A 27,917-nucleotide genomic window follows, 5' to 3' on the forward strand; every position below is an offset into this window, starting at 1 on the left:
ATATTATCTTATCTTATCTAACAGAGTGAAGCTAGAAACACTGTAGTCCATTGACATCAGAATTGTCATTTCCATGCGATGGTATGGAAAAACTGTGGTGTTTTTACCATGCAGCCTTTTCTCAAAAAAAGCTTGTCTTCTTGTGGTAAAGAGCCACATGCTAAGAAGAAAGAAAGATGAAATGCCAGATGTCGTGCACTGTTACCCTTTGTTTACGACATTTATGTAGCTGACGCAACTATAACCAAATCACACTGTCATGAGCTGAACTGCACAGTACAACATGGTTAACAACAATGCTCACGCTGCTGTCCTGACCCCTACATGCCTGTACACATTCAAAACCAACGTTAAATTAGGGAGACTCAAGCTTTTTATTGTTCCTTCACTTGTAGAACAAGACGTGTTTAACAGGTACTTAAATTTGCTGACAAGGCTCTGAGTGCACATCCCATAAAAAAAGGTTTGGAGCGAAGACATAATTATGAGTGATGAGGTTTAATAATCTCAAGACTAGTCTGCTTCACTGTGGCCTACACTGACTTTACACACATCTGCTCTAAATAAGCATTTCTCCAATTTGTTCCTCACTACCAGGATAAACAAACAGCTCAGTACAGTCTGATTAACAAAAGCAGTTAGCAAAGAGACAACCCATACGATTCAATGATCCAGAAAAGTTCCAAATTCACCTTTGAAAGAGTTTATTTGCAAGTATAGTTCTATCTCTTTTCATATCTCATGACCACACCTTTTCTCATTACCGGCCCGTTGTCTACAATGCTGCTCATCCCTCTCGCCTATATTCACTTATTCCAATTAATGATCTTCCTCCTGCAGGCATCCATTGTTGCCATAGGAACAGTGCTCTGTAGTCCATATTGGTAGTCTAGGCAACAGTGAGCTGGGCAGGACATTCTGTGTATGTATGTGTGTGTGTGTGTGTGTGTGTGTGAATGAGTACATGCACGTGTCACTTTACTCAATTTTGGGTTGGCACTTTGCTATGGTTTGTGTATAGATTTTACTGTACGGGGGATAAAGTCGGTCCAGTGCAATCAGGTGCACAGATGACACGGCAAACCCCAGGATTACAAACTGTGTGTGTGAGTGTGAGAGAGAGAGTGAATTAAGAGAGCATCAAATCATGCAGTCATATTTATGAGATTTTGAACTGACTCATATTTATGCGATTGCATCTGTCAACCCGTGTCAGCACATTACTGGACCCATTATATATATGCGGTCAGTTTTGTATGTATGCGAGTGCAACACGGTGACCTTACATCTGGCTCCAGGGGCTTCCCTATTCACAGCTGGGATAAACCTTAATGCTGGATTAACGACAGCATCCACAGAGAAAGAGTGAGCACAGGTTGAAGAGGACAGGGGGATGGAACCAGGACAGAAGACAAGTAGGAATAAATATATCTAATAATATCCTTTTTATCCCCCCCGACTTACATTTTTAATAAAGTGTGATATTGAATGCCAAGAGTACGTGCTAAACATGGCACAAAATAAATATACACAGCATGAACGCATCATTGTTGGTGGTGGTGTGTGTGTGTGTGTGTGTGTGTGTGTGTGTGTGGCAGGCCATCTGCCAGTGTGAGCATCGGGTGCATACAGTATAGGACTGAGCATGTGCAGAGAATCAAGCCTGCGGAAATCTCTAGAGAACTAGGAGGCCTCGGCGAGCGCACGCACACCAACGTACACGGGCATTTTGTGAACCCATATGTGAATGCACACACACATGCAGCACAATAAGGCAAAGCCTACACATGAAGATACATATAGAAACATTACATGTCTCTGATCCCATCCCCACATCGCTACACATGCGCAACCAGAATTGTAATCTCCCACACGTGCGCTCCACTACTCCCTCTATTTGAAATGTAGAGGAGAGGTTTCATTGGGCCAGCACCCTGTTTCTTTCTCACTCTCTCACACACACACACACTCATAGAGGTATTTGCAGATGTAGAATAAAGACTGATGCGAAAATGCACACAAATACATGCATACATGGTAAAATACACAACCATGTGCCAAAATATCTGCAGAGTTAACATTTTAAGTTGCAAACAAAAGTGCACAGTAAGCTTATAAGCAGTCTGTGATGTACACAATATGCACAAAGTAACTAAGGATACAGATATGTTTTGATTAAGTGTAATTAAGTGTATGCAAAAAAAACCAAATCAAGTGGATATCTACAAATTTACTTTTTAGTCTCTTCACACAAACGTAGACAAAGACACTGAGGTGTAAAGAGTAGAGTGTGAGAATAGAGTGGATTGGTTTAATCCACTTTTTCCTGGTACAAAAGGTTCCTACAGCAATGAAAATATGCAGACAACACACACAGGTTTTTTTTTAATATTTCCTGTGCGGTCAGTGACAGTGAACACTATCAGTATGTGTGTGTGTGTGATAATATGAATGTTCCCCTGGGGCCGTCGTCTTCCAGGCAGGTGTCTAAGCTTCTTGGTAAGGTAGCAGGGGGAGAACTCTCCACAGCAGGACACAAGAACAACAAATCAATGTCAGCAAATGTCTCAGAAACTCTCTCTGTCTGCATTAAACCCTCAGACAGGTGGGCGGGGTCGTGTGTTTTCCAAGACATTGGGTCAGTGGAAGTGTGGATTCATGAGGTCCACAAGATCAACACCTTATATAAGGTCTTTTTGTAATGTATTTTTCTCTTCATTAAAATCTCACGTGTCCTGTGCGTGTTCATGTATCTTCTGCTTGTGTTGACTGGATTTAAAGTGTCTGTAAAGCAAATAGAGATTCTCCTCTTCACACATGATACATTGTATATTAAAAAATAGAGGTTGAAATGTGGGGGAAAAAAATAATTACGTTAAATTAACAGGGGATTCAATCAAATGTATAAATAAAATAAAGGTGTTATTGTGAAATGATATCGAATGAGAGACTCACCATAGCAACAGTAGGAGTGATGCAAAAGGTGTGTCAGACTGTAAAATAAATTTCACACCTCAGTGCACCTTCCCTGACTGTGGGATTTTGTTTGTGTGTGTCAGTGTGCGTGCGCGTTAGCAACAAAAAATGTTGTTACCCCAATATAATCTGTATGTGTGTCTGACATAAAGCAGCAGTAACTGTGTGACAGTTTCTCTTTAAGCTGTCATTTTAACTGCATTTCAATCTGTGCTGGTTTCTGCTTCTTTTTTTTTTAATATACATTTCTATTTTGACACGCTCATGTGTTTGTAGGGTGTTGCCTCGTCAAATTTAACATGCACTTTGGTTTTTTTTCCCTCCTCACACCTTCCTCTTTCCTTGTTCCTCTCCTCTGGTACCTTATTTCCATCGATCACTCACTGGTGCGCTGCTCATTAGCTTCCTGTCTGTCTTGGTTTCTGTCTACCAATCATATTATGCTCTCCTCTTTTATCCCTTTTTCCTCCCTTCAGTTTCTCCTACACTTTGTATTTAACAAAATGATTGTTCAGGGATCTCCTCCCCTCTCCTTGACTACTCTGCTTCTTCAGAGACGATTCCTCCTTAACACTTTATTTCCTCTCACTCTGATATCGCCCTATTGTTTTTCTTTTTTTTTTTTTTGAAAGGCAGCTCTGAACCCAACTCCCACATTCCTGTAAAAACACACATAAACAGGAATCGTGACTGCTACAAGAGGGCAAAAATACACCAGCGCAGAGTATACACACACACACACGTACATCTTTCTTATAGACAGAGATGCATGACACTCGGAGTGCAGAAGGAAGACAATGTGAACACAATCGTTCATTAGCGGTAGTGAAGGGAGGCAGGTGATGCAGAAGTGAGAAGACACTCAAGTCTTTTTCAACCATTTCTGCTTCGTGAGTTCACGCTGCTCTTCCTCTGAGGGAAGTCAAATCCCCCCCATCTGTCCTTAAAACACACTCACTGATCCTTCTTTAATGCTTCTGCGAGAGGAAAATACTTGGGACACTACGCGTGTGTATTATCAGAGGCATACACAGCAGTATGCTGCATTTGTTTATTTCTTGATGCAAGTATCAAAACGGAGTGTGATTCATCGGCATTCACTCTCAGGTCAAATGACTCTGTAACGCTTGCATGTTTTTTTTTTGGCTTTAGCTCCAACTGGCATTGGTGGGAATGTAGGACCAGGGTGAACGTGCTAATTTATTATTCTTAATTTTAGACAGTGATACAAATTCCTGTGTCGTGTCATGTCATGAATGTTTGTAGCCAGCCTTACTTTCTATAGCTTTTCTATAACAGTGCTCAATCCTTTTATTATTTCATCATTTGGCTCAACTCGTTTGTTTCCAGCCCTTTACTGGTGACACAATACAAGCACTGGTGTTACAGGGTGAAACCAACACCATGGCAGAGGATTCAGGAAGGTCAAAAGACTGTTAAAATGAAACCAAACAGCAAATACATGTAAAGTGTATAATGCAAAAACATTTTACCAAAGGACTGCAAAGATTGTCAGATGAAGATTCATTATCCCTCTACTGCTTGTCCTTTGAGCAAATCCCAGCTGACACTAGGCATGACGCAGGGATCACCATGAACAGCTCGCCAGCTTTTCACAGTGTCAACAACAGAGACCGCCAGTCCTAAATTAACCTCTCCCCAATATTTAAGTCAGAGAACACCCACACACACACACACACACCGTCAAAGACACAGAAACACAGAAAACTCAACAGAAAGGTCTTAGTAAAACTACGATTTGAGGTGCACCGCAACCAGGAAACACTGAGAGACACCGTAAACTAGCATAGAATAAATGAGATTTGATAACGTGTTTGATAAAAAAACATTGCATAATTTTCCACTTGTTGAATGCCATCACGCCTCTGCCCACATAACTTCTTCTGATGTCAAATCATCAGCATAACACTTTTGCTGGTAGCAGAGCTCTAGCAACCTCATATAATGAGGAATAAATCATCTGAAAATACCACAGTATATTCATTTGTATGATATTTTTCAGTTTCTGGTAAAAAAAAAAAAAAAAAAAAAAAAAAAAAGGTTTTAGTTGTACTTTGGTCTGTCTGGCTGGTTCCATTAAAATGATTCACTCAATACGACCTGTGCCTTTTCATTTACCTTGATTATGTATTCAGAGTGTGTACTGAGCCCAAGCTATAACCATAATTATAAACTAAACTTTATATTACAACTCATATAGCGGGGCTCCAAACACTGCAGTCAGTACATCATGAATAATTATTCCCATTCAGAGCTCGGGAGTCACCTAGTTGACTTGATACTAGTGTCCTCTTGTCTTATTGTGTCAAGGTCGAGGATGACTAATCGCTAAAACATCATCATTGTCACAGCGACGACAGTGGTGCTTCGTGCTGCAGCCAGCAGCTCAAGGACACTCGCCATCATGTAAGTCAACTGATGGACTGTAGAGATGAAGTCGAAATGTAAAGTGGCTCTATTAGCTCTATTAGTCATGAAGTCATCACTTCAATTAACTAATTGTAGCTGTGTGAAACAGGAGGCTCTTGTTGTTCGCATAACATTAACAGTGAGGACTATAAATGTGAACCAATCTTCAGATAATATTTAAACACGGCTTGTTTTCAAGTACATTGCTGTTGTGCAAAAAAAAGAAGAAGTAAGAAGTAAATCCTTGGCAGTCTTGCAAAAGAAAATAATCTCAATTTCTGTAAGATAAAAATAAATCAGACTAACCAAGCTAATAAATGTCTGTTTTTTTAAGCCTGTCCTGAAGGACTACAGACATGTCTGGAGGACATGTCAAACAAAAACACATTGCAGAAGTCTGAAACAAATCAGAGCAACATTTTGGGACAAAGGACAACAAAGGATTTCTGAAAAAACTACACATTATTTCCAAATAAGTATTTCTTACTTACTTCTTTGTTTGTTAATATTATCTTTTTTTGTTAGTATGTCCTTCTCTGTTGACCATTAAAGTGGTATTCTGAGGTTAGCACACACATTGGTGGTTTAAGGCCTCGGATTATTGCCATTAGGTGTGTAGTTATAACACAGAGTCCATCATATGCACATGTGAATGTTCCAGTGTGTACTGTTTCACACGTTTTAACTGATTGAGCAACTTAGCTTCGTTGCTTAGTGCTTATTTTAATTTTCCCCAAAATATTGTTAGCAGTTGAACATTTCGACACTGAATCTAACCTTGTGTTTTTATTTAGCTCTGGCAGGTTTGGTTTTTGTTTGAAATGTTTTGGGAGTTTTCTTAGGTATTGTGTACCTAATAAAGTGTTGGTTATTGGTTATTTAGGATACAGTTGCCTTTCTATCATCTTGAACCCTCTGGGTAAAAGTGCCCTGCTGATGTCAAAGAACTGTCGCTCTAAATTGTGTTCCTGTTCTCTCCATTCTCTGTAAACCCTAGAAATAGTAAAAACAACTTTTTGAACTTCAGCAGGTCTTTTTGACCATGTCTACATGTCTAGATGTATCGAGAATTAGCCGATTTAAATATGACACACAAGAAACATTAAACACTCAAATACTCAAATACCAGTGCAAATATAAAACCCTACAGAGGATTCACATAATTGTATCGATACCTCAGTGAGTGCTTGGTGAATGAAGCAGGCGGTCTGAGGGGACACTTCCCAGGGAGACTTCTCTTCCACTATGATGGCGTCCAGTGTGGCCTTCTCGAGGACAACATCAAAGGACGCACTGGGGAAGCAGAGTTGACGCACGTCCATCTGGTGCCAGGTCATACCCGGGCAGTCGCTGTGCCTGGCGGCCATTGTGCTTATGCACACTGAGGAGTAGTCTATGTTGGCGATGGATTGGTAACCAGCCGTGTACATGTCACCACTCATACTGCTGTTTCCACAACCTGAAATATAAAAAATAAATAAATAAATGACAGAAAGAAGCAGGAGAAGGTTGAGAAATGACTTGGGAAAATAAGGACAGAGAGACTGGAAATACTAAGTCTGGGAGCACCTCAAACCTCCAATATGCTTTTCAGAATGAGTAAACCATGGGTGCGATCAATATAGCAACGACATATGAATAAACTGCCATCTGCTATTATGACAACAAATACTGCTGTGTGACAGCGAGACGCACGCTGATGCACACACACAAAGACAAACAACCGTTCACGCTCACTCTCACACTTACGGTCAACTTAGAGCGTCCAATTAATCTCTGCATGTTTTTGGAATGTGAGAAAACCCGAGGAGAACATACAAACTCCATGCAAAGATAAAATCGCTACACCAACCGTGTGGCCATGCGCGCTTTAGGCAGATATAATGTAAAACACATTTTGTGGACTGAACCTTCTCTTAAAAACAAAACACACATATTGACTTAACATATGTTCCTCCTCCATCGTCTTCCTATCACTTCTTTCCTTTTTTTCTTTCCCCGTCTTCTCCTCTTCTCTACCCACACATCCTCCTCCTCCTCCTCCTCCATCTCCTCGATCTATGAGTCATCTGATCCAAAAGGTGAGATGCTGCATTCAGTAGACTATTTTCATCCTCTTCTTTCTACACGAGAGGCAATGTTCACTTTTCTATAGCCCTCATTTTGTATCTCTTATGTGACTTTCACCTGGTGACGAGTGTAAAGTTAAAACAAGACTCGACGACCAACATGTGCGTATCCCTGTGCTTTTCTGGCATAAACACGGACCATGACAGGGCAAGTAGTCCTCATGGAGACCAAAACCTGGTTCTAAGGAGGCAAAACCTCCTTTCTGAGGAACCGGTTAAGTCTAGGGCTAAGATTTATACTGTGGTTCGGTTGTCCTGAGAAGAATAGCTGCACAAACCTGAGCGCGTGTGTGATGAGAGGTGGCGCTGCGATTTCCGGCAGCATGTTGGCATCGACACCTCAGTTGCAAACGTGTGGCTAGTGCTTGTTATCACCTTGCCGTTTCTCCTAATTACCAGCTTCCAAAAGCTGCGTGGATGAGTGTGCGATACAGTTAGCAGCCTCACACATTTGTATCTTATCAAGATGTGTTCGTCAGGAACTCCATATTGTACACTAACAGCAGGCATTACTTTACACCTATAGATATGCATAGGGTAAACGAAAGGCAGCAGATGTGTGAAAAAGCAGATTAAATTCAGAATCAAAGTGAGAAGGAGAGAGAAAAAACATTGTGTGTCTGTAGCTGCTCTGTTCTTATATCATTGGACTTTCTTCTTATATGAGAATGTAATCCTATTATTTCATTTATTCAGGGGCCCTACCTGATTTTTTAACTGAAAGATTTCCATTGTTTGTTTTTTTTTACAACAAGTGTATTCTCAGACCTGTCTATATTTAGACACCAGCGAGGGGGCTCCACATGATTATTTAATTTGAAGAGTTTTTTTTATATATATAATGTATTTTCACATTAAACAGAGACTGTGTCCATTGTTTGTGGTCTGGTCCGTTTCCTACAAGTGAAACTCAACATGAACATCATAAGACCAAACTACCATATTGTCTAAGGAAAACAGGCGCAGTGCTCTTATTGTTGGCCAGATAAAAATGTTGTTCCATGTGTTTTGTATAGTGGATAAGTTTGTCTTATTTATTGTACTATAATTTATATGTTTTAACATGATACTGGTAGTAGATTACAACTACTCTTCCTCACTTGTCTGACATATGACATCTGCTGTTTGGTCCTGGGAACCACTGTTTTAGATAACATTAATGTGTGATAATGTGTTTAAATCTAATTTCCTACCAGGTCAAATGACTCAGAAATGCATGTGGGTTTGTTTCTGCTTCAGCTCCAACTGGCATTGGTGAGAACACAATTTCTTCTTTGTCTGCTCATCTGCGAAGGTTCTCAGTCATAAAGATAGTCATCTTTAGCAGCTCTAGGCAACTGGACTTGCTTGAGTGACACAGTACAAGAGGCTTCTTCATGTCTGACTAACCGGTGGAAAAAATCTATTTGTAGGCTGGATATCTGTCTACATAGTTATGTTGTAAACAGTGGAGGTTGTTCACCACCCTGACCCAGTTTCAGGTTGTTAGTTTTACCTAAAGCGAGGGGAAAAGAGGTTCTTCTCTAGGGTCACCTGAGAGACACAGTCTGGGTAGCTGATCGTTGGTGTCTTTAACCACCTCCTCTGTTGAGTGATGTTTTTTCCAGGTTAACATAGATGGGTTCTTTCAATCTTCCTTCAAACCATCCATCTTCCCTGGCCAGAATGCAAACATTCTCATCATCAAAACAGCGTTCTTTGTCCTTCAGATGTAAGTGGACGGAGAGCCCAACGATATACTGCTTCGTGTTTTTCTGCTTCATTTTGGCAGTCATACAAAACTTTGGCGTTATTTCCATGAGTGCTTTTAATGAACCTTACTTTTTACAACGTTGGACATTTGATCTTACTTCATTTCATTTTTTTTAGCATCATGAAATCACTAGAGTTTGAGCTGACACCGAGTTCCACTGTGTTGATGTTGTTCTATTCTTCTACCTCTCATGTCTGGGTTAAAAAATTCTGGGTTATACCTGTTAATTTTGCAAGAAGCAGGCAACACCTTTGCAAGAGGTTCGGAAAGGCAACCTGACATAAGAGAACTGAGAGAACTGGAAAGGTTTCGAAACCACAATAAGAAAATGATGGCACTATAACACTTTATGGGAACAAAGACAATCATTTCAGAAGCACCATCCAATTAAAGAGGGTCTGTGGCCTTGTTTCATGCCCACATTTGGCGCTCCACAAGTTCAGTTGAATCATTCCTGCTCTCCCCTCTCAGATCCCCAAACACGCCAGACATTGTTTCCAAACGGTTCTCCCCGCTGACACAGCTATGTGTGCAAGTGTGTGTTTCTTTTTTCCATGCACTCGGCTCCAAGGGAGGGGTGTCACATGACAACTTATTCCTGGGGGTTGTCGCGACAGTTATAGTTGCCAGGCTGTCATCAAAGACACTACTCTCATTTTGCGTTTGTGACATCAGCTGGTGCCCCCCGCAACCTCTGACCTTTATATATTGCACGCATATGCGTAGCAACCGGCCTGTGCACAATCACACAAACACACACGAAGACACTGAACTGCACTTTTATCTCTGTGTGCGTGTGCGCGCGGGCGGATCAGAGAGTGAAAATACTGTGTGTTTATTCAGGATACCGCGACAGCCTGGAGTCAGTTTTTCCCTCCAGCTGGAAGCTAAAACCTCCCGTCAGCCAGGGAGCGCATCCTAACTGGATTATCAAGAGTGGTGTAGAGAGAGAGAGACACTAAAGTTAGAGGTGTCATATCACCTCATTCTGCTGGCTGTGTGAGTGGAGGCATGTGTGTGTGTATGTGATGGAAAATTTGAGTCCTAAACCTTATCATACCACTCATAACAAATCAAACAACAAAAAAACTGAGGTGAACTGTGGTAAACATCATCTGATGCGCAAGACGTGTGTAAACACTTTATTCGTTATACATTTTTGTCCGACTACACAGGAAACTCTGCACAATTTTTGTTTTAAAGAGGAGATGGTAGTAAGGTAAGAGAGGAGTGATGTCCAAACATGGAGGTGGTTCCTTCCTGTATACCCAGAAATGCTTGGTCTAACAATTGCATCAGATTACATGTCTGATCTTATAAAGCATTTATCAGATTTTTCAGGAAAAAGCTGCACGTGTGACGCTCACAGCTTTGGTGGTACTGTACCACCGGGAGAGAAACCTCTGAGATGATCCACTGGAATAACACTCCCTGGCTGCTCGTAAATGACTGCTTTACCAAACATGAGGAAAGAATTGCACAGCAACATTTGACCACATGACAAATAAGGATGAAATATTCAAAATTAACTATGAAGAACAAAATTCCCCCGTGCTGAGTACCACTGTTTCAATCATCTTTAAAACCATGTTTGATCACAGTGTTTAAAAAAAAACAAAAAAAAAAACAACTTCTTGTAAACACTGTCAGCATCAACCAAAGTGAGCGACAGTCTCACAGGCTATGCAGAATGAGCCTGCAAGGTAGGTTTGTTTTGGAATGTGAGAAAGACAAAGGAGGGCGGTGGCAGAACTTTGAAAAAGAGTGAGTCATATTTTGTTAGCCGTTTGTTGAAGAGTCACCTTGTCTGCACAACATGATGAAGAAATACCCCTGGAAAGAGGGCAGCACTCAGTGTAAGATTTATACATTTCAGAACAGGGTCATTTACTTGCCCACTGTTGACGATGTACAATGAAGCTTTCGGTGTAAAATCATCATACAACAAGAGTAATATTTTAATTAATGAGTCCAGTGTCTGTATTATAAGGACAAGAATCTGGCAACACATATCCCTATACAGAGAGACAATATGATATACTGGTTACTACAAGTAAGGCTATTGTGAAAGTGCTAAGAGCACAAACAATGCATAGTTTTCTTCTGTCAAGTAATAGGAGTGGAACGAGGGGAAGAGAGTTAATTAGTTGTCAACCATCAGTCTTACATACAACACAAAACCACTGTCAATAATATGTTCACATTGATACAGTATTACTCCATTTTAGTAGTGTTTCAAATCTTTCCTACACCTCTACTGCATCACTTAAGATTTTTAGTGACATTGATCGTTTTGGTCACTGTACATAAAATGTTCCATAAAATTTAATCTCCAGTGACAAAATTCCTTTAATAACAGTGAAGGTTTGGATCATTAAGGTGGTTCTTGATTTGTTTCAGGAAATATAGCACGGTCTGACGTCAACTTCAGAAACTTCAGTGCTGCTCTATCAAAACATCTGCATTTGTTCTTCATTTAAAATATGTCCAAAAATCTAAACATTAGTAAACATTTTCCTGAGAAGTGAACAGACAAGTTTCAGGTCTTCTTCAGAAGCAAATGATGTCAGTTTTGTAAATATTGTTCCCATTTAAGGGTAATCAGATAATAACAGCAGTGTGATTGACAGCTGGTATTGTCTAATAGGAGCCTGGTTGCATGCTGGCCCATTTAAACACACAGTCTATGGTCCAAAATGAAGCAGTCACATCTTAAATGTTAATTAAAGCTTCAGTCCAACCTACAGTAAAAACTTCAACTCTGATTTATAGTTCTTAATGGTGAGTCCATAGCTCTTCATCTAACTCAACATAATTATAACCATTTGAGTTTTGAACTTTGACCCATCGGGTGGCCTCACACCACAGTAACAGTGACTCTCCAGTGTCCATCTATGGTCAGTGGTGGTGGTGGGAGGGGAATCCCTGCCAGTGAGGCAGCGGGGTAAAATATCAAAGCTGCTATCTCTGAGGTGAGTTGAGCCCAGCAGTGGAAACTCCATGATGTCAGAGACATGCAGGATATTCATTCTCATCCCCAATTGGTTTTGACACATTAAGGACGGGGGAAACGGTGGCCAGCGCTGCTGACAGGGCGATGACCACGTGTGTTTGAGCAACAACACCGAGTTCATCATCCCCCACACAAGGCTGTGGGCTAGCCCAAGGTAAACCGACACCACAGTGAAGCTTTAGAAAGTTCAGCTGCATCTATCGTTAATGTCAACAACGTGCCCGCGTGGATCCTGTTTTTGTTTTTGTCTCTTTAAGCGCATACGCAGTTTTCTGTTGTGATAATCCACATTCATGTTGGACATGACGAGCATAAGAACACCCAATCAATGCTTTAAATTCGCTTCACCTGAATGAGCTTTATGGACTCTTAAACCATGTTATCCTTCTGGCGTCCCATCGTTCCACATAATTTGCCATTTTATTTGCAATATAACTTAAGTATAAGTCATAAGAGCATTGGTTCAATATTTACTATGAAAGACTTAACACAAGATAGAGCATTACCACATGATAACTACAATACTTTAATAGAGGATGAGAACCTAAAGATATTGTTTCCAACATAGATGTACTGCATTTTTGAAATTGGTAAAGAACAATCAAAAAAAAGCTGTGGATTTCTTTACTTCTTCTGCTTGCCTGTGTAGTATTTTTTTTACAACTTATACATGAACTCCACGGCTTCTGACTGCAAATTTTTATCTCCCTATGAAACCATGAATATGAATATTTAAGTTGAAACTTTTTGTATGATTCTAAATGTTTTGGCATACTGTGTGTCTGTCTCGTTTCCTGTGCTTTAATTGTTCACACACATGTTATCTTTGACCTCCCTGGTTAAATGAAAGTTAAAAATAAATGTCATCTGTTCAAATTCTTTCTCCTTCTGCAACTGTTTTTATATCTCATTGTGCAACTGTGCAAGTAGTACACTATTACATGGATGAAGGGACATGTGATTATATTGAAATGGCTGTGTGGTTAAATGTGTGTACATTTTGTCTTTCTCTCACCATCTCTGCATCATCACCAGATTAACATTCCCCCCCTTCCATGTTTTTCAAGCAGTTTCAGATGCTCTTGAGAAGTTGCATCAGCAGCAGCAACGCCAGAGACAAAATTCTCTCAAAAAACTATTTTTTCCCCCAGTAAGTTCTCCTTAGAAGTCTCCTTTTCTCTCCACGCACAAAAGCAACCTCCATTACATAACTGAGTGTACAACATAATTAGTGACTGAATAATTAAGCATGTGCCCACAAAAGTGTGACTGTTTGATGGAGTGAGAGTGTGATCGGTGTGTGTGAGTGTGTGTGTGTGTGTGTGTGTGTGTGAGAGAAAGATGGAGGACTTTTAGAAGGACTCCTTTGTATGAATATGTCTCTTTGTAGTGGTGCCCAGCCTAAAGCTTCTGTCAAATTCCACCACCAGGAATAGGGGCTTTTGTATGGCATTTAATTATCGTCTACACTTGTGCACATAAAAGCCAACAAATGCACATGATACAAGCGCACAGATCGGTAAACCATCCTCACGAGAAACCATATCTGCTCCACAAATACACAAATCGAGCACGGTTTGCTCCGATAAGCACAAGCTCAACCCACCCACGCACATGCAAACATTACTAAAACTTTGGAAACATTGGAGGTGAGAGGACATCTAACATTTAGATTGATCATTTTCAGCGCCCACATTAAATCTCCAGCCTGGAGAGAGGCCATGGTCCCAGATGTGAAAGTTTAAGACATTATGGATATTTGGAATCACATGTAACAAGAATATATATATATATTTATACACATATATAGATATATAGATATAGATAAATATAATAATTATATTTAAAAAAATTAAACTAAGTAATAATAATGCAGGCATCCAGAGTGTTCACTGAGAATTATTATCAGAAGATCACATTTGTGCACACGTGGTAGAGATAAGTTTTCTGCTCACTGACTGTGTGCAATCAAATCACATTTTTTCATGGGTGGGTTTTGAGAATAAATTTACACCATATTCAGACTAAATGAAACTTTAGCAAATGGTCAAATCTTTTGGAAATTTAAAAGCCTGAGTCCTTTACACACCCTCTGCTCACACAAAAACAAAACTTGAGCACTCTGGTTTGCATTTAAAGACCTCTGTGTCCTGAAGTAAACCCGCTGTGTAGTGGTCAAAGTCGGGAAATGAAAAAGGATGGAGAGAGCACTAACATGAAGGGTGAGCAGCTGTCAGACAAAGTGGGCGAGTCGAGAGCAAAAGGGGTGATTTAGAGTGGGTGAGAGTGTAAGAGAGAGAGTGAGAGAGAGAGGTAAGCTGACAGAAAGAATTTGTGGTAGAGACTCCGAATGAAGCTTTTTGATATGCTCTCAATGTGTAACCAAAGAACAAAAGGACACATGCACGCAGACACAAAAACAGAGAGAGAGACAGACAGAATGAGTCAGTAGTGTAACTGCACATCCCTGTAAAGAATGATGTTGTGGTCTATCCTCCCACAAAATAATAATTTCATTGAGGCTGCAGAAGAGACACATGCTACTGTTCCTCACCGGCTTAAAGATAAAAAATATCAGTCAGTGCATTTACGTGCATGTTAAAAGCCCAATTTTAGCACAAGTTTTCTTAATGTCATGTAAACATGTTAGTTCGACTAAAACCGAGCTAGTCTTAGTCGGACTAACATAAGCATACACCAAAATGTCCTCCCCGGCCTTTGCCCCGGAAGTAGACGTATAGACTGCAACTCTGTTACCAGAAATCATGCGGCAGCGGCGTCTTTCTTTGGACAACACGGCAACCACAATTCACAATTCACAATACATGATTCACTTGTACAGCAGGTACGAAACACACACCACAGCGCGATCCTTTTCTCCGTTCAATGACGGAGTCATATGTACACCGCGAATAAAACAATGTATACTCAAGCTCGTCCGATTGCCTGTCTTAGTCAGACTACAGCCTTATCTTAATTAAACTGTGCATGTAAATGTACTCACTATAAAAGGTGGTGATCTCACATTAAGCAACAGCGCAACTCTATAATTAATTTAACACATGACGGTATAAAAGCCCATAATTCACCACAAAGTACAAGTTTGTTTAAATCACTAATTTAAGTGCCTGCAGTTGCAAAAACAACCTAGACTACAGTTACACTGTACTGTAGCAGCCTGTCCAGGACTGTTTGCTTGCACATTTGTGTCAACAGCTTTCTCCTCTCTCTCCCTGTGATATGTATCATAGCCACACTGAGCCAGTTGCAGAGGTACCAACATTTATTTTTCCACAAGGTTCTTCCAGCAAGAATGCAAGTCCTTGAGTAACCACTCACCCCCGTACTATGTGTTATCTTTGAATGGCAGTGTTTTCAGTATGTCGGTGACTCTGCGATGTTGTCAACAGAGGAGAGGAAGGTCGTGAGTCAGCTGAACAACCGAGTGAGTCAATGCACATGTGTGCAATCATATTCATACACAGGGATAATTTGTCTGCTCCAGTTATTGTGTGCCTATTCCTCCCCACCTGTGCTTAGAAACCATCGTAGAATGGTTTGTAATGAGGTCTGCGTCATACCAAAGATGTGTGGAGTTGCATCTCTTCTGGGGGGTTCAGAAACTAGAGATAAGCTCCTTCATTGAGTGTCTGGCCTAGTCATACTGTACAAGTGATCTGGACTGTGACCTACATACACATGAGACAAAACTAACCCCAGGATGGTTAAAGACATTCCATCTGTTGGGAAAAAAAACTAAAAATAATCTCACCATGCTGTATGGAGGTAAAAGAAACAGGAAACACAACCGTCTCTCACAACCCTTCAGTATTATTATGACAGTAAACATGTGGCATCGTGAAAGTAGGGTGTGTGAAGAAAGACCTGTATGCTTCAAGTTAACATGTGACATTTAGTGGGCGGGCCTGTTGATGTCAGGTACAGGAGATGAGTTGCAAATGGTGCTAAAGTGATGGCGATGATGTGATGTCCGCCATTGTTGGGTGCATTTTGTAAGACAAATAACATCAACAGGGAGAACAACCTTGTTGGAGAGCTCTGTTTGAGCTTAATGAGTAAACGTGATTTAAATGGCTAGCACTTTAGTTTGGAAAGTTGAACATTTCTCTCCACGTATGACGCACACAATGTGAGCAAAGTGAAGTAATGGATCTGCTGCTTGATGCGGCTCCATTTAAAATGAAAAAGACACCACATATGTATGAGTCAGCCATATAGGTACAGAAACAAGATGCCACAACAGTAAACAGCACAAATAACTAAATTTGTGTGATTAAATGAGGCCAATTCATGGAAGAATTCTCACAGTCCCAGACTGTGAGTGCAATGTTGGTGAATAGTCTGGTGCACAAAGTACACAAAAAAAGCATATCTTCAAACCACACACACACACACACACGCACACACGTTGTTGTGTAAAGGAGGCAGAGGAAGTAACAGCAGTGTGGGCATCTTCAATTAGCCACCTACCAAGACCACGTCTGTGACAAAATGAAATGGCTGAAAAAGCACAGGTATTCTGAAGGTGCTCACTAACACACACACACACACACACACACACACACACACACACACACACACACACACACACACACACACACACACACACACACACACACACACACACACACACACACACACACACACACACACACACACACACACACACACACAAACTTGACTGGTTAATATACTGCCTTTTGGCAGACGAGTTCATCAATTCAAGGTGGCTGTGTCTGTATGCAAATGACATTAACCGACCTTGGTGTGATTATGCATTATGGATCAGGTTTTACAGATGAGGAGCCTTAGGACTTACAAAGCATACCAACTACCCCAGGAGGAACAGCATGTCACTCTGCACTGTCCCTATGGCCCCATTTAGACCTGGTATTAACAACCAAAATGTGTCCTGGATGCGTCACCTGTGACCACAAGATTGGAGCTGGCTTCCCCCACCCGTTATACAAATACACACTGAGTGATGTCATGTCTGTGTGCAAGAACAAACAAGATTGGATCAAAGTTTTATTTGCGCCGCTGTAACATGAAATCAGATCTTAACCACCATGTTAACAGTGAGTCAGTAGCAGCTAATAAATCAATAAATGGGTGCTGATTAGTACAAAAAAAAAAGGGAATGTTGTGGAAGACAGATTTTGACAGGCATGTGACCACATTTGAGGACATATTCAGGACACATGGAGAGTGTTCAGACCTGCACTTAGCACAATATCCACATGATGGGATCACTCAGGACACTTAATGCTGGGTCAGTATGGGTCTGAGGTCTCTGTGCTGCAAATTACGGACCAGTTCACTCAGGACTCATGAATCGTGCAGTGAAATTTTCTTTGCAATGAAACTCATAATGAACGTGTCAGACTTGGTCTTAACCCTGTGTAGGCTATACGTTGACCTACACAACGATGATATAGACAGTCTGTGTTTATATACACGGTCTGTAAAACGATTCACGAGCACATTCATACCTCACTTTTTCAATCACACATCACCCCATTCACACACATCAGGAGCAATGTGTGATCCATGCCAAAGGGGACTTTGTCATGGAGCCAGGATCAAACTGGGATGAGAAGATGCTCTACCCCATGAGCTACAGCAGGGTTGCATCATCCCTTTAAAAACATAGACTTTCCAACAGGTGCTGGTACTGACATAATATTGTGGCCTGCAGCTGACAGCAGTGAAGTTGCTAAAAAAGGGTGAGTCAGCCATGATACAAGCTGGTGGATGAAGATGGTGACTAATACTGTATGCTTCATGCCCGCTACGAAACTGCTGCTACATGCAATATCTCATCACTACTCTCCATCACTGTGTCAGGCACACGCACACACACACTTTCATATGGCCAGTGTTCTAGCTGTCTGTCTGAAACTTTAAAGACGAAACAGTTAGTCACCATCGACTCATTTGCATGTACACTTATGTCAAGGTGCACGTGGATGTTCTGTGAGAAGAAGGTTGTGTTGTGCATAAAACCTGACATACACACACCCAAACTCACATGATAGTCTGTTCTCGCTGAATCATAACCTCTTCCTGGTTGGCAGGAACGGAATGTTTTTAATTCCATGACAAAAACAAGACACAAGAAGTGAAGGACGTGAGAAGGAAGAGAGCGATGGAGAGATAGTTATGAGGACAAAATCTCCTCACAGGCACTATCTAAACATTATCACATTTTAACTTCTCAGTGACCTTTCAATGATGTCACTCTCTCAGCCAAGAGGAAGTACTTAGTGTCATGGGAACAGAACCTCTATTAAGGAGCTCTGAATGTCCCAGTCTTAATATCTGTGTTGCTCCGGGGTTAGGTGCAGTGTGAGGGGGCTGCTGCTGCTGCTGCTGCTGCTGCTGCTTTTCAGCTTTTCTCAGGCAGCAGGAGACTGACAGAGAGGTATGAACGACAGTCAATTTGTGGGAAACAGCAGAGCGAGGGATGTGAATGGTTTGGGCTTTGAATAAGGGTAAGAGCGGAGGAATTTAGTGGGTGGGGTGCGGCGTGAAAGCGAAAGGGACGTGGAAAAGGAGCAAGCTAAGATCGAAGAGTGTGAAAAGAAGTAATTGGCAAGTGCGACGATAAGGGGAAGAGAGGAGAGGCTGCAAGTGAGTGGGTGGGGTGTGACGTATTCAGTCTTTTTCTAACTCTCCTTTGCCTTCTTCATTAGGTGTCTCTGCTGCAGCGTCAACTCCAACTGCATACTTGATGAGAGAGCCAGCATAGGTCCAAAGTCAACACACACACACACACAGGCACGCTCGCATAATTTGATAAGGCAGAGCCAAGGTTTGCACTGAATCTGGCACCAGCCCTGAACCAATCCTGTCTCACTCTCTCACCATGTGTGTATACCAAACACACAACTTTGCACTGAGACACACAGCAGTCCTCAGTGAGGACATTCAGAGACATGATGCATCTCACCATACTTCTAAATGTAAAACATTAGTCTCATCGTCATAAAGTCTTAAACCTCAAAAAGCCCTTTAACGTTGTCTGGACCAGCCAAAATGTCCTCAAAGATAGGTTTAAATCTAAACTTGTCCTCACAGCCTACTACAGACATGTGTGCACACACACAGGCAGACAGAGAGAGAGAGAGAGAGCACAAGTCGTGACAGTGATACCACAGTTTTCAGCCTATTAAAAATATTTTTTTTATTAAAGAAAAGCTGGGATTACAATATTGAACCTTCACTGCTTAAACTGCTTGTTGTTTATTACAGAGGATGTTTGAAAGACAGGGGATCATTTACTTTACCAGCAACCATTGGGAATGTGTAAAGGGTTAGTTCCATTAAGACACAAAACTCCTAACTGCGTTTGTGTTACTATTAAAGCACATTCTGTGTCCGTCTACACTTAATGGGTTAGATGGCGATCGGGTAACAATGAATGGATAATTTATGCAGAAATCCAAATGGGTTCACTTTCAGCTTTTTCCTGTTTCTGTATCGTATTTTTTGAGCTCCAGAGCAGATCACTGTATCACTTTACTGTAAAGCTGCAAATAGAAGGAAAAATAAAACACACACACATCTAAGCTACTATGCACCTTGAGGACAAAATGTGTAAGCTATATTTGGTAAATGTAAGAGAATAGTGAGACAGCCTAATTTATTATTCCTCCCACTGCAAACCTTTTCCTGTAGCAATGAGTGACACATGGAGTGATGTCCACCAACTCCACTGTTATGAGCTGAATTTTATGTTTGGCACTTGTCAATCTGTGTGAACCCTATCTGCGGGGACTAAATGCAAATTATGTCAAAGAAATGAGCTTTCATTTTGAGTCGGTGGCAATTTGCAGGACTAAATATAGTAGGCCGACCTTTTTTTCTTTTTTTTTTTACGGTCACATAAAAGATGATGGCTGGAGAAAATATTGTTTGACACCCAAAGTGGCCGACACAGAAGTCAGTTAAGTCGCAGAACCATTATCCTTTTACTCAGAAGCAACATCCATCTCTTTATACAAAGCTTCCCCTTTAAAGTCCTCACATCTGGGGCACAGACTCATCTGGAGCATTCCCAGTTTCTCTCCCCCTCTCAATCTCATTGTCCTCACCCTTCACTCCCTTTGAGCGACTGCTGAGAAATGCATTAGGAACAAGATTAAGACCTTTAAAATGGCCAGAGTGGGAGGAGTGAGAGGCACAGACTGAGAGAGGGGGCAGTGCTCTGAAAGATGGCAGGATATAACGCTTGGTGAAGGCGAAGACTGCTGCCAAAAAAGTAGTTACATCATCACAGGTCAGCGAGGCAAAGTGTAATCATGATGGAGATGATGAGGGGATGAAAGGGGGACACACCAGATGTCAGCTCCTGAAGATGAACATGAGCTTGAGCCACAGAAAAGGTAGCTACATGCACTATATGAGGGAGGTGGAGGTAACAACTAAGAAAAGAAAATGGAAAAAAAAAAGTACTTCATTTATAAAAGAAGCATCAATTGGTGAAACAGAGGAGAACATCAGGCTTCTTATGAGAGCAGCAGGGCAGAGTACCACTTCTTCCCCCTCCAACTCCTTACTTCCATCATTCCTCCCTTCACCTCTCTAATGTACATTATGTAACCTGAGCAACAGACTCCAGAGAAGAGGAGAAATGAAGAGTGAAATAACACAGTGTGCCACACGGAAACACAAAGACAGATAAGTGAACACAGGTACAGAAACAGACCGCAAAACACGGGACAGAAGTGAGGTATAAGAGCAGTGGCATTAAGTAGAGAGGAGGCAGTAAAACTGAATCAAGGTAAAAGAGCTGGGGGTAAAAGACAAGACACGAGATGATTCATTAAACATTTAGAGAAGGCAGGAAGAGAGACATGCAAAGCAAAAAAAAGGCAAGAGAAGAGGAGACTATGCGGATCGAGGAAGAAATTCAAGGGAGGAAAATGGATAAAGAGAAAAATAAGGAGGGCACAGAGATGATGTGGTTGATGTGTCAGGGTTTTAAAAATATGTCTGTGTGTGTGTGTGTGTGTGTGTGTGTGTGTATTCAATTTAATCTGCATGGGAACACAAGGTCTGGATAAACTCCCAACATTGGGATTTGTGAAAATCTGTAGCTTAACTCCCTCATTTCTTCCAATATTTTCTCCTCCTTTCTGGTCTTTTTTTAAAAAAAGAAAAAACTTTTTTTTTTTATGAAGTGAATAACAGATACACAGAACATTCACTGAGCCCTTCCTGCCAACAACTGACTGTCCATCCAATCAGCAGCTGCAACGGGGCACTGCAGGCCTCCCAAGCTCAAGTTGTTCCCACATATTCAAATGAAGTGTTGCTATATTCTATATATACTGTAGATACATATATCCATACATATGTATATATATATATATATATATATATGCACATATACGTATATATATAAACCTCCTTTTGCCCCAATTCGTGAAAATTCTATCCTGCCCAAGGCAGAGTTAGTCAAATGAATATCAATATATGCTCTATAGAGTGATGTGCTCACAGTCTTGTCCTGCATTGCCATTAGAACAATGCCACACAGCCCTGGACACTGTCTTAAGTGGCTCTCTCCCTTATTAAGCACACACACACACACACAGAGCAACAAGGACACCACCTCCTTGTTACATTTCATAAGTAAAATAGATGCAGAACGATGTGTTTTCAAAATAAATATCTTGGGGAGTAGGTAGTCATGGCAACAAGCAGTGGTAGAGTTGTATTTTAGTGCTCTCACAGACTCCAGCATGATTTAATACAGTAGGGAAGGGAGGGATTGTCTTGATAAATAAAACTAAGCACTGGACTCAAAACTCAAGGGATTGCTGCTCTCGGTCTCACTTGACTTAACAAAACATGTCTCACACCCTTTCTTTTGAGCCAGTGTGGTATTCAAGGTCCAATTTCTAAGCTTAAATGAACAAAGTATTACAAAGTGTGGCAGATCCATCTGCTCCCCGAGTCCCTGTACAGGCTAATGTAGGCGACGCATGAACACACTGTTTGTTACACTCTAACGGAGCTCGGTGATCACAGCGCCACTGAACAAGATAATCCTTCATCGAAACGTGAGACTCAACACATCATTCCATATCATCAGCCATGATGAACCATATGAGTGAGCGCGGCGGCGGCCACGTCGTCCACTTCTCATCATGTCTGCGCACAAGAAACGGCAAATTAGAAAAGAGGTCTAACGCCATTTAATCACGACAAGCTGGAGACATTGTGGGGCATCACTCCCCGACCACTTCGATCAAACATTCAGCTAACAGTGAAATATCAATAGCTTCAGCTCCAGTTACTAACTTGTTTATGTGTTGTCTGTCTCTCTCTGACATCCAATTATAAAGCTGATCCATAAGGACATATGAAAGTCTCCTTTCATGGTATAGCAGATATTATTACATCACACGGGATTGTGCTCCTATGTGCAATAAATTGGGCATCGACGTGCAATAAAATGACATTTGACATTTTAGATCCTAAAGCGCTTTGAAATGTCCTGGTTTGCCTTACTGCATCACACATGTTTGCATTGCCATTTGTCCGTCATTGATAACTGGAATATACAGCATATACTGCAGTCGCTCATCTGTTGTTATTAGCTGCCGGCTACAGCCTGCATGTTTACATGTTAATCCTCAATAATGTGCAAAGTCCCTATTCTAAATAAATACATTGGACTTCAAGTATTGCTTATTTTCATGAGCCATCCTTGTTTTATCAGTCAGTGTTAATGTGGGTAACACTTAACATTACAGTGCAGTAACAATAAAATCATATGGTGATATTTCTTTTGTAACAAGGCAGTAATATTATGGTAATAATATCTAATTTCTGTGGTAATCACCAGTAATAGCTTGTAAAATCATTGGAATGGGACAATGGCACAATATATACTAATTCTTATTACCAAGCTATTAACTGTATATTAGTTTGGAAATTACATGGTATTACTGTAATATTATCTCCTTAATACCACACTATTACCATCATTACCAAACTGGAAACTGCATTAAAAATAAGATGGTACTACCATAATATCACCTCAAACCTATAAACATATTAACATACTATTGCCATGTTGTTACTGTGCTGTAAAGTGTAAAAGTTTACTATTCACTATTAACCTGACCAAAATAATTGCGATTAACGAAAAAAGTTGTTTAAATAGAATTTTTTAATTTCTGATACACATTTTAAGTGAAAAATAATTTAATAAGATCAAATCGTATATTGTCCCATCACCAAGTGTTAACATTATTTGTGAGATAGAAAATAATGGCATAATATGTAACATTTCTGCATTAAAGTATCCAAACAACAATAGCATATGTTTTGTGGCATAGTGAAATGGATGGGGAATTATTTTCCAAATCCATAGAAATCTGTATTTGCCTTTTAATAAATCCCCAAAAGAAACCTCAGATTGACGAAGGAAATGTTCAATACTACAAATGGTGTGTTTTTATTATCATTTTACTGTGTGTATTTATGGCTTATGACTAGTCATGGCCCTTTGCTACACAATGTGCCATCGAAGCTCTACCATAAACCAAACATGACAACAACTCTCAGGATGCCACGCTGCTGCTTTCCAATGTCGTGAAACTACATCTTTAGTTATCATTTTGATTGAAAGTCCCCTAGTGGCAGAAATAACTTACTATGCATTCAAACAGCTTGTGTTACATCAAACAGTCTAAAACCCGGCGGTAAATGTTATCTTTTTTACAATCACAGACCGCTCAGAAATACAGAAATGTTGTAAATGTGTTAAGGTCAAATAAAATACTTGATTTGCCAAAGACATCATTCTACAAGCGCAGAGACGGAGAGAGAGGAAGTCCAGGCCACTCTAAGTCAGTGATGTGCAGTGATGGAACTGAGGGGACAGGTGGCTCTCAGCAAGCCAGAGTCTGCACTGAGTGCTTTCACCATTAATCAATTCAATCTCCCTCTCTCACAAACAGAAACCTCATTTTATCCGCTTCGTACTCTTTAACTCGTCTCACTCTTATTGGTTCTCTGGTCAGCTCACTGCTGCACCAATACCCACAGTAACACACAGGCAATAAAGAGTAGACGCACCGAGAGCAACTGCGTCATAATGCGTCATGCAGAAATCTTAACACACGACTCATGATGAATGAATTGCATTTGTTCTGAATTAAATATGTTCAATCATTTACACTTACAGCTCATTCTGATTAGGGATGGGACTCTGTATCGGTCAAAATCACTGGACTGGATATCGGGCAGGTAAACATGTAAAATCCAATACAGTCCAAAAATCCTACATATCACATTGCCTCACTATGCACAGACTGTAAACATGGATATATAAATCAGAAAAAGCATTTTAGCTGCGGTCATGTTTAGGCTGTTTATTTCTTCCTTTTGGGAGAACAATATGTGTTAGACAGTTGGAGAATTATGTCTTTGAAATGACTCACAACCTGACTGTTAATAGCACAAATGTGTTATTAACAGCTTCATATGTTAAAATGACTGTAACGGCTGATATTAGAGTTGGTGATATCGGTATCGCACACAAAAAAGTGGTATTGTCCAAACCCTTAATTCGGATTACCAATGTTTTTAGACATGCTGAACTGAACTAAACTTAACTAAAATGTTAATGTTTGACAAGAACCCATGGTGAACATTAGATTCTGACAACTCATTAGACACAAGTTAAGCAATGCTGAATTTGCAATTAGATGGCCACACACAACATGGGCTGGATGTATAGGTCTTTGGTATTTCCACAAATCACTGTAGTACTCGGGTAGGAAAGGATTGAATGTGTTTTCATTTTCACATAAGTTTTAGATAGAGATGTTTAAACCGTGGTTAAAATCGAACTTACAAAATACACAGCAGCTACTCACAGGAGAATAAAGTGCTTTACTCTGCAGCATCACAGCAGGCTCGCAGCAACGCTGCATCACTGCAGAGAGCTACATGAGCTGCTGGGACATCAATGACGCACACACACACGCACGCACGCACACACACTGCCGTTACCTAGCTGAGGGGGCTTTCCCTGCACAAACCGATGTGACGACAGGTTAATGACGACAATGAGACTCGGAACACAATGTCTACCTCTCTCTCACTGACAAGCAACACAATCGACCACAGCAGAGATTTATTTCTCTTACAAATGGGCACAGGGAGCTTTAGATGCAAGTGTCGTAGCTGTCCAATTCCACAGCTTTTTCCCCGACAGAATCGTTTAATGCAAGTGTCCAAGCAACACAGTGAGTGATACTGAAACTGCAATAGCTGCTCGATACCCGGCGTGGGGTACACACTTTAAAACCATGTCCACGCTGTAAGACACAGAGAACCCACCGGTAAACTGGAGATTTATTCTGCTTGTGCTGTATGTACATTCATCCATGGTTGTGTTTAAATGCGGCAAAGCAATTTACATTTAAATGCATCCTCGTATTTTCTCCTGTGATATTGTGTCATCAGTCACCGGAGTTTGAATCTTTTGTAGTTAAGAGTTACATGGTTTTTTTTTTTTAAGACATTCACTCCCCAAATACTGTATTATCAGGAGAATTGGGTTCAGAGTCAGAGTTTGGTGTTCACAGGAGAGAGAAAAAAAATTGTGTGAGTGAGACACATTTAGAGCAGCAGGGGTTTCTTCTGCTGTGTTCTCACATGAGCTCACTCCATTAACCAAAGATCAGACCAGTGAGCTGTCAGGAGAATCTCCATAGAGTCTCCAGAGCAATTTCAGTGGCCATCAGGGCAGGTTTTTAACAGTCCCTCCACATGAATTCAGTGCATATCTATAAGTAACTTACAATACACCACCAAGTAACATGCCCACCTACTGTTTCACTAGACTGGCTTAAATTGATGAGGCAGAACCAAAGCCACTGTTACCATTGCTACAGTGGTGGTGTGTACAGGTGATGGAAAGAGGTTAAAACATGAGCAAAGCTGTTGACCAATTAAAAAGACCAGGCTTACCGGCAGATATAGACAAACAGGTAAAACTGAGGGTGAATAAAGTCACAGGAGTGAGTGGTATGAGGCAATGAATGCGCATTTTGAACATTGAGCCTATAAATTACCAAATGCATGGACGCTTTAAGCCCTTCATACACAATTCTCACAAAGCTTTATCGTCGTTGCTAGCTGTTACATAAACGTTACATGAAGATTTTCTCAGACGGAGCGAGTGAATCACTGGAATCGAAAGGCTTGTGTGTTCAAGTTCACACAGAATTGACACGTTTTCTTTCTCGTGATTGTCACAGCCACAGAAGCTTGTTTCATGGCACCCGTATCAAAAGAGCACAGTCACTCTGGATGCACTTAGATCTTTGAGGTTGACAAAAATATCTTTGTATGAATTTGACGGCAAGTTCCAGGATGCTACTTCAGCACGTGTGAGGCAGTGTTGCAGCCTTTCTCCCTTTTTTTTTCCCCTCCTTCCCCCTACTCCCTCCAAGCTATTGGTTGGGGAGTGGAGAAACAGAAAAAGACACAGAGAAAGTGAAGAGCAGAGGTGAGAGAGAGGGGAGAGAAGGATGGAGCAAGAGTAATGTGATGCAGTGTGCTTTGCAGACAGAGGTGGCTGTGTGAATGCTAATCACCCATACATTCCCCAAACCTCTCTCTCACACACACACACACACAGTGTCTGCTAATGACAAATTATGATCATAACTTTACTTTATTTATGATATGTTCTATAATGAAAGTCACAACTTCCCTTGTTGCCAATTCTACGATGAAATGACGTCCAAGGAAAAGCACTCACGGTAGCACGAAGCTCTGCCAAGGCCACTCAGGTTCCCATATTATCATTACAGATCAACATCTGGATTTAAACAAACTACACTAACAAACGCTTTCATTATTGAAAACTCCGCCATATTGCAAGGTTAACACACACAAACATGGTCAGAGTTGAAAACACAACTGCAGTTGTGTGTGCAGTGCTGAGTAACACACTGTGAAAGTCACACAACGTGAACAGATCATGACCGGAGGGTGGGATCTATAAAGGTTCAGTTCCCCCAAATTATATGAGAACAATGATGATCTAAAATGTCTTGTTTTGTCATTTTTTTGTGAAATGGAGCAAAGAAACCAGAAAATATTCACATTTAAGAAACACAAAGAACTTGTAATTATCGTTGAAGAAAAACACTCACTGTGATTTATTGATAATCAATTGTCCACAAACTGAACAAGTCAATGTGGAGATTCCTGTAAATGTATTGAGTGGGTTATCCAGCTTAGTGTGGACATTGTTTCTGGGAAGAATTGATGTTGTTGAAATCCAAAATGAAATTCTCACACCATATTTAATATTTCCTGCCTTGATGTAGCTTTGTTATATACATCATATTTTCTATTGAGGTAAATATGATGTGATTATTTATGGTAGACTTGAGTGTATTGTAACACTTCATGAGGTTATGATTCATATTTATTTATTTTTGTAAATGAACTCCATCTACACCTCTTCACTTATTTCTCGTCATTCTTCTTGTCTTTACTATATGCCTTTAAATCTCCAGTCATCCATATACAAATCCATTTACTGTTTTCCAAC

At 40.7% G+C, this 27,917-nt stretch overlaps 1 protein-coding gene across 1 annotated transcript in view; it reads right to left on the reverse strand.

Annotated features, from left to right (window-relative positions):
* The window catches only part of ece2a (endothelin converting enzyme 2a), a 62,431-nt gene that overhangs the window by 23,917 nt on the left and 10,597 nt on the right, over positions 1 to 27,917 (reverse strand). Inside the window, exon 3 of the mRNA XM_058640590.1 lies at positions 6,582 to 6,865. Within this exon, the coding sequence (XP_058496573.1) occupies positions 6,582 to 6,865 (284 nt within the window). The remainder of the gene's footprint in view (positions 1 to 6,581; positions 6,866 to 27,917) is intronic.

The sequence above is a fragment of the Solea solea genome, chromosome 1 (assembly GCF_958295425.1).
Source record: "Solea solea chromosome 1, fSolSol10.1, whole genome shotgun sequence".
NCBI classification, from domain to species: domain Eukaryota; kingdom Metazoa; phylum Chordata; class Actinopteri; order Pleuronectiformes; family Soleidae; genus Solea; species Solea solea.